At 36.4% G+C, this 15,142-nt stretch overlaps 1 protein-coding gene across 2 annotated transcripts in view; it reads left to right on the top strand.

The window, feature by feature from the left end:
- The first annotated feature begins 13,462 nt into the window (after positions 1-13,462).
- LOC143655003 (olfactory receptor 4M1) overlaps positions 13,463-15,142 on the top strand; it is a 40,161-nt gene continuing 38,481 nt past the window's right edge. For both annotated transcript variants that reach the window (XM_077126585.1, XM_077126586.1), the window contains exon 1: positions 13,463-14,150. In XM_077126585.1, the coding sequence (XP_076982700.1) occupies positions 13,463-14,150 (688 nt within the window). The remainder of the gene's footprint in view (positions 14,151-15,142) is intronic.

The raw sequence follows: 15,142 nt of genomic DNA, 5'->3' as shown, positions 1-15,142 counted from the left end.
AACACATTAAAAGAATTATACATCATGACCAACTAGGATTCATCCCAGGTATGCAAGGATGGTTCAACATAAGAAAATCAATTCATGTAATACACCATATCAACAAATCAAAGCAGAAAAATCACATGATCATCTCAATTGATGCAGAGAAGGCATTTGACAAGATTCAACATCTTTTCCTGTTGAAAACACTTCAAAAGATAGGAATACAAGGGAACTTCCTTAAAATGATAGAGGGAATATATGAAAAACCCACAGCTAATATCAACCTCAATGGGGAAAAATTGAAAACTTTCCCCCTAAGATCAGGAACAAGACAAGGATGTCCACTATCACCACTATTATTCAACATTGTATTGGAGGTTCTAGCCAGAGCAATTAGACAAGAAAAAGAAATACAAGGCATCAAAATTGGAAAGGAAGAAGTAAAACTATCACTGTTTGCAGACGATATGATACTATACGTCGAAAACCCGGAAAAATCCACAACAAAACTACTAGAGCTAATAAATGAGTACAGCAAAGTAGCAGGTTACAAGATCAACATTCAAAAATCTGTAGCATTTCTATACATTAGTAGTGAACAAGCGGAGGGGGAAATCAAAAATCGAATCCCATTTACAATTGCAACTAAAAGAATAAAATACCTAGGAATAAATTTAACTAAAGAGACAAAAAACCTATATAAAGAAAACTACAAAAAACTATTAAAAGAAATCACAGAAGACCTAAATAGATGGAAGGGCATACCGTGTTCATGGATTGGAAGACTAAATATAGTTAAGATGTCAATCCTACCTAAATTGATTTACAGATTCAATGCAATACCAATCAAAATCCCTACAACTTATTTTTCAGAAATAGAAAAACCAATAAGCAAATTTATCTGGAAGGGCAGGGTGCCCCGAATTGCTAAAAACATCTTGAGGAAAAAAAACGAAGCTGGAGGTCTAGCGATGCCGGACGTTAAGGCATATTATGAAGCCACAGTGGTCAAAACAGCATGGTATTGGCATAAAGATAGATATATCGACCAATGGAATCGAATAGAGTGCTCAGATATAGACCCTCTCATCTATGGACATTTGATCTTTGATAAGGCAGTCAAGCCAACTCACCTGGGACAGAGCAGTCTCTTCAATAAATGGTGCCTAGAGAACTGGATATCCATATGCAAAAGAATGAAAGAAGACCCATCTCTCACACCCTATACAAGAGTTAACTCAAAATGGATCAAAGATCTAAACATTAGGTCTAAGACCATAAAACAGTTAGAGGAAAATGTTGGGAGATATCTTATGGATCTTACAACTGGAGGCGGTTTTATGGACCTTAAACCTAAAGCAAGAACACTGAAGAAGGAAATAAATAAATGGGAGCTCCTCAAAATTAAACACTTTTGTGCATCAAAGAACTTCATCAAGAAAGTAGAAAGACAGCCTACACAATGGGAGACAATATTTGGAAATGATATATCAGATAAAGGTCTAGTATCCAGAATTTATAAAGAGATTGTTCATCTCAACAACAAAAAGACAGTCAACCCAATTACAAAATGGGAAAAAGACTTGAACAGACACCTCTCAGAAGAGGAAATACAAATGGCCAAAAGGCACATGAAGAGATGCTCAATGCCCCTGGCCATTAGAGAAATGCAAACCAAAACCACAATGAGATATCATCTCACACCCACCAGAATGGCCATTATCAACAAAACAGAAAATGACAAGTGCTGGAGAGGATGCGGAGAAAGAGGCACACTTATCTACTGTTGGTGGGAATGTCAAATGGTGCAACCACTGTGGAAGGCAGTTTGGCGGTTCCTCAAAAAGCTGAATATAGAATTGCCATACGACCAGCAATACCATTGCTGGGAATATACTCAAAGGACTTAAGGGCAAGACACAAACGGACATTTGCACACCAATGTTTATAGCAGCGTTATTTACAATTGCAAAGAGATGGAAACAGCCGAAATCTCCATCAACAGAAGAGTGGCTAAACAAACTGTGGTATATACATACAATGGAATACTATGCAGCTTTAAGACAGGATAAACTTATGAAGCATATAATAACATGGATGGACCTAGAGAACATTATGCTGAGTGAGTCTAGCCAAAAACTAAAGGACAAATACTGTATGGTCCCACTGATGTGAACAGACATTCGAGAATAAATTTGGAATATGCCATTGGTAACAGAGTCCAGCAGGAGGTAGAAACAGGGTAAGATAATGGGCAATTGGAGTTGAAGGGATACAGACTGTGCAACAGGACTAGATACAAAAACTCAAAAATGGACAACACAATAATACCTAATTGTAAAGTAATCTTGTTAAAACACTGAATGAAGCTGCATCTGAGTTATAGGTTTTTGTTTTGTTTTGTTTTGTTTTGTTTTGACTTTACTATTATTACTTTTATTTTTGTCTCTATATTAACATTCTATATCTTTTTCGGTTATGTTGCTAGTTTTTCTAAACCGATGCAAATGTACTAAGAAATGATGATCATGCATCTATGTGATGATAAGAATTACTGATTGCATATGTAGAATGGTATGATTTCTAAATGTTGGGTTAATTCCTTTTTTTCCGTTAATTAAAAAAAAAAAAAAAGAAGGGGTATTGGAGCTGAAGGGATACAGACTGTACAACGGGACTGGATATAAAAACTCAGAAATGGACAGCACAATACTACCCCATTGTAATGCAATTATGTTAAAACACTGAATGAAGCTGCATGTGAGGTATAGGTTTTTTGTTTTTTTTTCTTTCTATTAATGTTTTAATACTTATTCTGTTGTCTTTTTATTTCTTTTTCTAAATCGATGCAAATGTACTAAGGAATGATGAATATGCAACTATGAGATGTTATTAAGAATTACTGATTGTACATGTAGAATGGAATGATTTCTAATTGTTTTGTTAATTCTTTTTTTAATTAATAAAAAAAGAAAAAAAGAAAATCATTAAATATGTCTGAGGCTGAGGAAATGAAGATTCTTATGTATTAAAATACAGTTTAGTTCATCACACCTTCATTTAATATTTGCTCTATACTCTTTACTATGGGCAATGCAGTGTTTAGCCAAAGTCTTACTTTCCTGTAACTGATCATTTGGTTGAGGATCCAAACCATTCACATGTAAAATAACTGTCAGTGAAGACAGTATGCTAAGTGAGAGGTATAGACAACTGTTTGAGGATTCAGATATGGGAAAGTAAATTATAGTTGATTTAGAGAAACAAGGTCTGTTTCTCATGTTCATCATTTTATATGCGATGCCTCCTGCAGTGTCTGACATGTAGCAGATAATTATTAAGTACGTGGAGAAGACAATACAACTTAGAAAGGTAGTTTGGAATTAAGGGGGTAGGAATTAAGGGCATCTTTTCAACTATGTCTAATTTGATGGATTAATTTATACAGCATTCATACTGAATTTGGGCAAATCTCCATTTTCCTAGGGATCTAGGATCTCCAAATGAAACAGTCCTTTGGAACAGTAGAACTGGAAACACACATCATTTTCCAGAGGGCACAATATCACACATCCTAACATTTCCAACCCTCAAACTAGGGAAATTAGCCATTTTTCTTACTTTTCTGGACAACTCAAAAGTTGTGTTTTTATGCTTCTTGAATATAGCATTCACGAACTTTTAAAATTATTCCCTTAGGGCTTTGATTCCTACCTGGCTGCCTCAGGTCTCTAGAGAATCAATTTTCTTAGTCACATGCCATGTTGCTAGTTATTGTTACATCAGGGAAGAAACTAAAAATACCAAAAATCTAGAAGACAAAACATCTGTTGTGGATGGGGAAAGATGGCATCTCCTACCCTGCCTAACAGCCTTTGACTACACCAAGACTGGCACAATAATTGGTAGGTGGAAGAATGATATTATAATATATACACCAAGAAAATGGGATGGGTATGGCGAAGGGAATAATTATGTAAAATGCTCAGAAAACAGTGGTTTTCTGAAGTAGAAAGCCTCCAGTAAGAAATAGTTTTAGGGAAACATGGTGATTATGTAAAGCAAATCTTAACCATGGTGTTACTGTTGAACCCTTTATACTGTCACCTGATCTCCACAGCTAAAGCTTTTTAAAGTCAAAGGGTGAACATGGCATTGAGAAGACACTTTGGTCATCTCATATTACCAGGAGGAACAATTCTTAATCTCAAACCCAGTGAAGGCTATTCTGATTTATGGGTCTTCAGAGAGTTCCAAATCATTAGAACAGCCTTCCCAAATTTTGAGTACAATCATTGTCATTTGTGACATGAAGTTGGGAAAAAAACCCAAGTCATTCAGTACTTTTTGTGATGGGACTTCAGGATAGGCACCCTGAAAGAGAAAGGGGAGTGGGTTCTGAGTTGAATCAATTTGAGGGGATCAGAGTAGATAGCAGTAGCTACTTTGAAAGTGAAGAAGGAAAAAAGAGAAAAATAAATGTAAACAACTTCTTCCTTGAAATTAATTTGCAGGTGAAAGATATTTTGAAAAGAGGGTTCCAGGAAATAAAATCAGGAATCTTGCAGTGGAGTAAAGAAACACTAAATGAATTGACGAAATAATTGGATTTGGAAGAATACTGATAATTTTTATTTCCAAATAATTCATTCACTTATTTGTTTATTTATAAGTCCATTTATTCATCCATATATTCATTTGACAAATGCTTTTGAAGGACCTGTAGTGTGTCAAGAACTACCTCAGGCATTGGATGGACATATAAAGAAAAAGGAGACATGCTCCATGCCCTGAATGGGCTTTGACATTCTGTTATATTTTTGTCAAAATATATATAGACCAAAAATTATAATGCAATGAATAAAGATTTTTATTGGAGTGTGACTAGAATGCTATGGGAGCTCAAATAACATTCCTGAGGAGTTTGTTAGAAATGATGTCCACAAAAGTTTTGGTTATTGGAAAGGAGGGCTTGTCAGAATAGCTGGAGGATATAATAATAGTGATCTATCAGCAATCACATAGGACAGTGGGTCTCTGGAAAATGTGAGGATTCAGTGGTGTTCAGAATTTAGATGCTCCTGTCCTCTTCTGCAGGCTTTTCCTAGATTTATTCTTAATCTTCCAGATCCAAGGAGAGAATTTGGGGATAAATATTTTGGAGATCGTAGAGATCATGTTAGAATGATAGTTTCTCTATTCAACTTGATACTTTATGAGGGGAACTTTTGTAATAATAATGATAATGATAACAGTAATTTATTAAGCATGTGCCATATGTCAGGTATTTTTCATAGCTTTACATGCATCATTTTATTAATCCATACAAGTATGTCTGTAAGGTAGGTGTCATTATCATCCGCATTTCACTGATGTGGGACATTGAAACAGAGAAAGGAGAGTTGCCCAAAATATGCAGTTGGCGTTTGGTTCAGCCCTTGCTAGAACCAAAGCACTGATGCTCTGCATCTAAGGCTATTGTAAGAGAAACTCCCAAGCAGCAAGTGATTTTCAAAGCACTCCCATAGTGAGATACAGCAGCCTTCTCTGCTGCTAATGATTTCTTCTTGCCTAGTTTACTGTGGGTAGTAATGTACTTAGGAAAACAAAATAATTACTACCTCTTATTTAGATTAAGTTGCTTATGGTTTATTTATGGCATCTGGCATCCCTGGGTCTCTATCTATCTTTCTATACAGTGAGGATTTTTTTTTAAAGTGTATAGGTTTATTTCTATTTTCTCAATTCTTCTTTTTTATTAATTAATGGAAAAAAAGAAATTAACCCAACATTTAGAAATCATACCATTCTACATATGCAATCAGTAATTATTAACATCATCACATAGATGCATGATCATCGTTTCTTAGTACATTTGCATCGGTTTAGAAGAACTAGCAACACAACAGAAAAAGATATAGAATATCAATATAGAGAAAAGAAATAAAAGTAATAATAATAGTAAAAAAACAAACAAACAAAAAAAAAACCTATAGCTCAGGTGCAGCTTCATTCAGTGTTTTAATACAATTACTTTACAATTAGGTATTATTGTGCTGTCCATTTTTGAGTTTTTGTATCTAGTCCTGTTGCACAGTCTGTATCCCTTCCGCTCCAATTACCCATTATCTTACCCTGTTTCTAACTCCTGCTGGACTCTGTTACCAATGACATATTCCAAGTTTATTCTCGAATGTCCATTCACATCAGTGGGACCATACAGTATTTGTCCTTTAGTTTTTGGCTGGACTCACTTAGCATAATGTTCTCTAGGTCCATCCATGTTATTACATGCTTCATAAGTTTATCCTGTCTTAAAGCTGCATAGTATTCCATCGTATGTATATACCACAGTTTGTTTAGCCACTCTTCTGTTGATGGAGATTTCGGCTGTTTCCATCTCTTTGCAATTGTAAATAACGCTGCTATAAACATTGGTGTGCAAATGTCCGTTTGTGTCTTTGCCCTTAAGTCCTTTGAGTATATTCCCAGCAATGGTATTGCTGGGTCGTATGGCAATTCTATATTCAGCTTTTTGAGGAACCGCCAAACTGCCTTCCACAGTGGTTGCACCATTTGACATTCCCACCAACAGTGGATAAGTGTGCCTCTTTCTCCGCATCCTCTCCAGCACTTGTCATTTTCTGTTTTGTTGATAATGGCCATTCTGGTGGGTGTGAGATGATATCTCATTGTGGTTTTGGTTTGCATTTCTCTAATGGCCAGGGGCATTGAGCATCTCTTCATGTGCCTTTTGGCCATTTGTATTTCCTCTTCTGATAGGTGTCTGTTCAAGACTTTTTCCCATTTTGTAATTGGGTTGGCTGTCTTTTTGTTGTTGAGTTCAACAATCTCTTTATAATTTCTGGATACTAGACCTTTATCTGATATGTCATTTCCAAATATTATCTCCCATTGTGTAGGCTGTCTTTCTACTTTCTTGATGAAGTTTTTTGAGGCACAAAAGTGTTTAATTTTGAGGAGCTCCCATTTATTTATTTCCTTCTTCAGTGCTCTTGCTTTAGGTTTAAGGTCCATAAAACCGCCTCCAATTGTAAGTTTCATAAGATATCTCCCTACATTTTCCTCTAACTGTTTTATGGTCTTAGACCTAATGTTTAGATCTTTGATCCATTTTGAGTTAACTTTTGTATAAGGTGTGAGATATGGGTCTTCTTTCATTCTTTTGCATATGGATACCCAGTTCTCTAGGCACCATTTATTGAAGAGACTGTTCTGTCCCAGGTGAGTTGGCTTGACTGCCTTATCAATGTTTTTCCTTGCTGTCTCTTTACTATCTCACAGAATAAGAGAGGTGAGTTCAATTTTTAAGAATAGGAATAACCAATTCAAGTTATTTCTCTATCCACAGTGGTGATTATACTAGTGACATTCGACATTCTCATTTACATCATTCTCTGTTTACTTTTGGGGACTTTTATTCTCAATCCACTTTTGTTTTCATAGAAACATAGAATTTTAGAACTAGACTATTTTTAAAAATTTTAGTAAAAATCCCTCATATTAACAGGAAGAAACTTCTGTGAAGGAAGATTGAATGACCTTCCCAACATCTCAAAGATTTTGGTTGCTGAATTATGATGAGAATCCAAGTCTCTCAATTCTTGCTTAATACACTTCCTCACTGCCTCTCAAACCAGAGTATATGAGTCAAATAATTACCCACAATTTTTGAAATTTCAATTCTTTGTGATGATGTAGAGGAAATAAAAACAATATGTGTGCATTGTGTTTGTGCTATGGAAGATTTATAAGAGTTGTAAAGACAAAATAAAAGCCTTCAAATAATGGCTTTATGTGGTTCTTTTCCCTACTGTTTTAAAAATACCTTTTTGAATAATTAATATGCTAACATGAGGCTCACTTGGGTAGGGTACTCTCTGGAAATCAACCTCATATGTCTTGACATTAAAAACAAACAAAGGAAAAAACTCGAACCTTCCTGCCCTACACATTTACACTGCCCCACCTGACTCCTGTCCCCATTTCTGGTGTTTTCTTTGCCCTTTCCCACAGCTCAGGAAAACTAAAGCTCCACTACATGACCTTTAACACAGTCCCCATGATTAGCAGGTCTGAGAGGTTAAAACATCCTCCTTCTCTAGGTAAGGATTTTGGATAAATCATGCCTAGAAGGAATCTATAAAATTCTAAAAACATTTTATTTTATAGTACTATTTTTTGCTTTTTCATTTAAATGAATATCACATTGGTGACAATATAACCCCTAACAATGTACTCTTTTCACCCCCAGAAGATATACAAGACAGATAACTTTCCCCTTTTGCAGTTTCCTTATCCTTCATCAAGGCAATATTTCCTTTACTTTCATTTTCCAAGCCTCTCAATCCTAGCTTCATCCCTCTAGCTGATGTTATTGAAGTAGATTCTGAAAGCATTTCTTTCAGTCATGAGTTTTTCTGGCTATCAACAGGGCTAGGGTGACTTTTACCCTGGAGATATTGGCATCATCATCTGCATTTTTATCTGGGAAAGAAATGGTCTATGGGTATGGATGATAATTAAATTTTTAAAAAGTCCTTTGTATATGTGAATCCCATCATCTCTTCAGCAGTTTCCAGAATTGTAATATTCTCCCTACATTTAAAACTATCATTTTAACTATTTTCCATGTGGTTACTCAGAGTCGGCTATGCATTTGGATGAAAATTGTATTGTTGGTAAGGAAGTGTTTCTTCAGAGGTTTCTTATTTTTCCCCAAAGTGTTGGTTCCCTTGAGGAAAGTTCGTAGTTCACACACTTACAGGGAAGGCCCCTGTACTCCTCTGTATCTCCATTGTCATCCTCTAGATACTACATCCCTGTTGATTAAGTACTGAGTGGAAGTTCACTTCATGTTTTTGAAATTTTGGGGCAGATTTGTAGACAAAAATTTAGGAGAAGTAGATGGATAGATGTAGGATGACATAAAACCTTGGCCAACAGATTTAGCTGCTCTAAGAGTGAGGATTGGTTTCGAATAGATGCCCTTCCTAAATGCCAGCCTCAGAAAAAAATGCCCTAACTCAATCAGTCTCCATGGATGTCTTAAATCTCCCAAGAATTCCGTGCAAACATAATTCCTCACTCTGGATTTTCTTGGCACAATTTTCAGTGCAACCAGCCATGCCTAAAGATGTGGAGTAGATTAAGTCAAATTTGATTAATAACTTAGAATGAGGACACAGAGGATATAAAGACAATTTTTAAATGTCATTGTGGAGCTCAAATTCCAGCTGATTGTTTTTAAGTATGACAGTAGAAATATACAATCCAACATCAAATTCTGCCAATTATCACTCAAATTCCCTTTGTTCTGTTCTTGTAACTCTATCAGTCACAGGGGTTCACGCAATTTCTCAAAGAGCTTTGCTGCTATAGGTCCTTTGCATTTATTGTTCTCTGTTCCTAAAATGGTTTTCTTCTGAGTTTTGAAGTTAGTGCAAATATTACCGAATTAGTTTCATAGCTGCTGAAATAAATACCATGCAGTGGATTAGTGTAATGGTTTAGAGCTCTATGTACCCCAGAAAAACATTTTTCTCAAAGTTAAAACATTCCTGTGGGTGTGAAACCATTGAAAGTAAGGCATTTGATGAGACTACTTCAGTTAAGATGTGACTCACCTCATTCAGGATGGGTCTTAATCCTTTTACTGGAGTTCTTCTCTGGAGAGAAAGCAATGGAAGCTAGAAGCTAAAATCAATGAAACTGGAAGAGAAGAAAGAGGCCAGTAAACGCCACTATGTCCCTTGCCATGTGGCAGAGGAGCCAAGGATCACCTGGCAGCTGGTCTTCAAGAAGAAAGCATTGTCTTGATCATGACTTGATTTGGTTATTCTCCTGATCTCAGACCACAAGCTAGTAAATTCTCATTGTTTAAGCCAACCCATTCCATGGTATTTTCTGTGAGGAGTCTTGGAAACTAAAACAGAAAACAATACATTCCTATTCCAAGACAATAGGGATGTATTGGTTCACAGTTTTGAAGCTAGATGAGGTCTAAAATCAGCAAGATTATGTAAGAAACTTCCTGAAGTCTGTGGCAGTTTGGAGTTGGCTGCCAGTGATTTGGGGTCCTTGGCTTTTCCCTCACATCTTTCTCTTCTGGGTTCCATTAACCTCCAGGTTTTTGTTGCTTTCTATGGCTTCTTTCTCTGTGGTCTTCTCTAAAAGCCTCCAGCTTTAAGAACATATTTCTCTGGTGGTGCATAACTGCAAGCCACCACAGACACCAATTCAGGAAAGCATTCTGTACTTTTTTCTGAAACAGTGCTCACATTCCCCACCTGTAATTTCCACTTATTTTCTATCACAATACCTTTAAACTTCCTTCTTGTCTTTTATGTCTCATGATAATAATCTTATTTTTTACTTGTTTATCTTTTTGTTTTCTGTCTAGAATATATTTCTAGAATGGAAGTTCCATGAGTCAGAAACTGAGTCTTCCTTGTTCATTGTTGTATTCCCAGAATTAGCACATGGTAGATACTCTCTAAATGTTTTATTGAATAAGCAAAGAATAAGTGAATACTTATAGAGGAAATACCTTTTGATATCACACATAAAGCATGTTTTGTCATGCTTTAGATGCCAAATGCTGATCAGGGTCATAATTGTGGTGTGCTTTGTGATATTCCAGGCCATAGTCAAGTTAATATAGGAAACTTATGTGTTATTTTGGCTTTCATTGAAGATGTGGCATGGTTTATGTTCTCTGTGTGTTTGGTATGACCAGTGAGTGAGCATTGCTGGCCTGGGGGTGGGGGTTGGGATCACTACCTGAATGTTTAACCTCTCTTTTCACCTGGACAGCTGTGAGGAGTGGAGAAGAAAGCCTTTAGCCCAGGAAAAGATGAATAAAGACACTATTTTTTTTTCCAAAGGAATAATTCAGATAAGTTACATTTCTCAATGCAAATTATATCACAGTAGTTTCTAATTTTATATTCTATCTTGGAATCAAAAGACAAAATAAAGTCTTATTGACACTTTTTGATAAAATGACTGTATTTCCATTCTGCTGAGATGGGTACAGACTGGAGCAGAGGGAAAGCGTAACGTGTAACAATAATCACAGCTATCATATCACTGTCTTCCATAAAAATAGAAAATCTTAAGGCCTTCTAATAGAATATACAGCATTGAAATACTCATGCCCTTTCAGTAATAGTGGACAATTATTTTATTAAGCACAAGCACCCTAATCACTTTTATTTGTTCAAAAACTATGTGCATGCTAGTGGAACATCCAGAATGAACTGAGTAGTCATAACGTTCCAGATGGTTTGGGCCAAAATTTTTATTATTGGAAACTACTCTGTTCACTCACCAGTGAGTTTAAGTGAATTAGCATGTTGGAGATTTACCCTTATACTGCTGAGTTCATAATTACGGAGACTATAGGGTACTGTCTCCAGCTGAGTAAAACCATTGCCCTCTGGAATGTTAAGAATAATATCATTCTAGATAAACACATTTTTAAAGAGTATGGAGGATTGAAAATTGGCATCAGTATCTTTCTTTTAATTAAAATTTTTCAGAACTGAATTTTAAATTTCCCTATCTTACTAAGCATTAGATAACTAATAAGGCCCACATTTGGCTGTTCATGAGCATAGAAATATGTATTCCTTTGCTAAATACTCATATACTAACAGGTTTCTGAGTGTTTTTTTTTCTACCTCTTCTCTTGCTGTCAAATTTGTGGCACTTTTTTTCCCTCAATGTTCCTAGTTGTATGTAGTAAGCCACCTCTTGTTTTATAATACAATGCTGTTATAACACTTTAGATTTAGAATCCAAATGTTTGTGTTTATGCACATATTGATTCAGTAGGTTCCAAGGAAGAAATGTTGGGCTAGCATACTTGAGTTTTAGTGTCCAGACACTAGCACATTTATTTGGTTTTAAAGAAACTTAAAATATTTTTTCTTTGCTTACCACCTGAGGAGAGGTAATACCATACATCCTGAAGAGAGGTAATACCATAAAGCAGCAATAGAACACTAACACTCTAGTATTGACTATTGGTTGCAATACATACTTTTTACACATAGACATTTTCACATTCTTTAAAAGAGGAAGTTTATTTGGTGAAGTAATTTATTATCTTATTTTCATGCGGTGCATGATTTTGTTCTATCCAATGGTGTCCTAGTCAATACCAGACCGTAAGCAAAAATTCAGAAATACTCTTATTCCCATTGATAACTTGAAATGGCAGAGTGGGCCAGTGCAGAAGCTACTTGAGTGATAAGTGCACCCATTGCTCAGATCACCCCGCCCTCTTCCTACCTACAGAAACAGTGGGTAAAACACATGGTCAGTGGAGGAATGGATAATGAAAAATCTGGTCACAGACAGAGAAGTTTACATAAAGGTTTGTTTTGGTTTGCTAAAGCTGCCAGAATACAATGTAATAGAAATGGATTGACTTTTACAATGGGGAATTATTAGTTCATAAATTTATAGCTCTAAGGCCATGAAAATGTCCAAATTAAGGCATCAACAGGATGATTCCTTCCCTGAAGAAAGTCTGATGGTTCCATGGAGGGAACATGGCCAGAGTCTGCTGGTTCTTCTCTCCCAGGTTTAGTTTCTGGTCTCAGTAGTTATATCTCTCATCTTCTGTGGGTCCTTTCTCAGCATCTGTGGGATGGTTCTCTCTAAGCTCTTTGGGCTTTTACTACCTTTTATCCTCTTCAAAAAGGACTCTAGTAAAGGATTAAGGACCACCTTGAATGGGCTGGGTCACATCTCAATTGAAATAGCCTAACCAAAATGTCCCAACCACAATAGGTCTGCCCCCACAAGAATGGATTAAAAGAATATGGTCATTTCTGAGGGACATAATAGATTAAAACTGGCACAAGGGTCCTGCGTTGTTGTATATTGTTACTTCTTACCTATTATCAAGGTTTTGTATACGTTTTGATTAAAGAAAAAATGTCCATTCACTATACACAAAGTTCTGGGACCTTTTTTATAGATCAAAAACAAAGTTACTGTCAAATCAGAATTGAGACTGAGTTTTCAAGTTGGTAAGAATTCACAACAAAAGAGTTCTAGAAAGAAGAGGTTGTATCTCAGGTTACCAGTCTAAAGTTTGGTAAACTCAGAAGTAGTTGTGAAGAGGTGGATTTTTTTCAGGAGTAGGAGGAAGGAATTAATGCATTGTTGTGAGTTTCATAAAAATATGTTTCAATATGTGACACACTTCAAATGGTTTCATTTCTCCTATGACTATTGTTCATACACCCATTGCTTGCGTTCTCCCTATCTGGGTCTATCAAACATAAAATGGGGCAACAAAATATATCTTAAAACAATTTCTTAATGACAGAACATTTGGCAATTTTAAAAGCAGTAGCGTAACCCTAGTTAAATGCTATGTGGAGTAAATATAATTTCTTTATTTTTCAGAGCCATATTATGAAAAAAGCAAACTGAAGACATGGAACCTGTAAATTATACCAGGGTGACAGAATTTGTTCTTACTGGCCTATCCCAGACTCGGGAGGTGCAACTAGTCCTATTTGTTATATTTCTATCCTTCTATTTGTTCATCCTTCCAGGGAATGTCCTTATCATTTGCACTATCAGGCTTGATCCCCAGCTGACCTCACCCATGTATTTCCTGTTGGCTAATCTAGCCTTCCTTGATTTTTGGTATTCATCCATCACAGCCCCTAAAATGCTAGTAGACTTCTTTGTGGAGAGGAAGAAAATTTCCTTTGGTGGATGCATTGCACAGCTCTTCTTCTTGCACTTTGTTGGAGCCTCAGAAATGTTCCTGCTCACAGTGATGGCCTTTGACCGCTATGCTGCCATCTGCCGCCCCCTCCACTATGCTACCATCATGAATCAACGTCTCTGCTGTATTCTAGTGGCTCTCTCCTGGTTGGGTGGCTTCATCCATTCTATAATACAGGTGGCTGTCATTATTCGACTTCCTTTCTGTGGGCCCAATGAGTTAGACAGTTACTTCTGTGACATCACACAGGTTGTCCGAATTGCCTGTGCCGACACCTTCCCAGAGGAGTTAGTGATGATCTTTAGCAGTGGTCTAATCTCCGTGGTGTGCTTCATTGCTCTGCTAGTGTCCTATGCCTTCCTCCTGGCCATGCTAAAGAAACACTCAGGTGAGAGTACCAGCCGGGCCATGTCCACCTGCTATTCCCACATCACCATTGTGGTGTTAATGTTTGGTCCATCCATCTACATTTATGCTCGCCCATTTGACTGTTTTTCTCTAGATAAAGTGGTGTCTGTATTCCACACTGTGATCTTCCCTCTACTTAATCCTATCATCTACACATTGAGAAACAAGGAAGTAAAGACAGCCATGAGGAAGCTGGTCAACAGATATGTTATATGTAAAGAAAGTGAAAGAATAATGGTACCGGGGAGTGCAAGGGTAGATCAGTGGTAGAATTCTCACCTGCCATGCTGCAGACCCAGGTTCTATTCCTGGCCTATGCACTTCCCCAAAACAAACAAATAAGCAAAAAAACAAAGAAAAAATGAACAAACAAAAATTCAATAAATGGTGCTGCAATAATGGGATACTCACATGGAAAAAGAATGAAATGTAACCCTGGGTACATAGGATACAAAAAAAATTAATAATGATGGTAATGTACAGTCCTCTTGAAGATCATTGCCCTCAAGTAAGAAGGATTTACAGTGGTAATAATTATGCTTCCACTAACTCTTTTCATTTAAGTTGTTTAAATTCCACTATATTTTTCCTCTATTTGGTGAAAAAAAAACAAAAACACAAAGATGCAAAAAAATATATTCACACTCTCCCTAAAATTTCTGGCAGATCATTATTAGGATTTAAGACATAATAAATGGCCTGCTAAAGCCCACAATTCAGTTATCATTTATTAAGTAGCTACCTTCAGAGAAGCTCTGAATGTCAGGAGAATGTGTGCTGAGAAATAATAAAATAAGTAAGATGTGGGAGACATTTCCACTTTGAATATGAAGAAGTGTGTCCAGTATATGAAGGTGACTAGCTTCAAACGACCAATTAAATATTTGGATAGTTCACATGACTCCAGTGCTAGCTCCTTGCAGCAATTGTATGCAATGAGAACTATAACTACAACAACAACAAATTTGTTGA

This window comes from Tamandua tetradactyla, chromosome 14, assembly GCF_023851605.1.
Source record: "Tamandua tetradactyla isolate mTamTet1 chromosome 14, mTamTet1.pri, whole genome shotgun sequence".
NCBI classification, from domain to species: domain Eukaryota; kingdom Metazoa; phylum Chordata; class Mammalia; order Pilosa; family Myrmecophagidae; genus Tamandua; species Tamandua tetradactyla.
The sequence above is the reverse complement of the archived record's forward strand: the minus strand, read 5'-3'. Positions and strand labels throughout refer to the sequence as shown.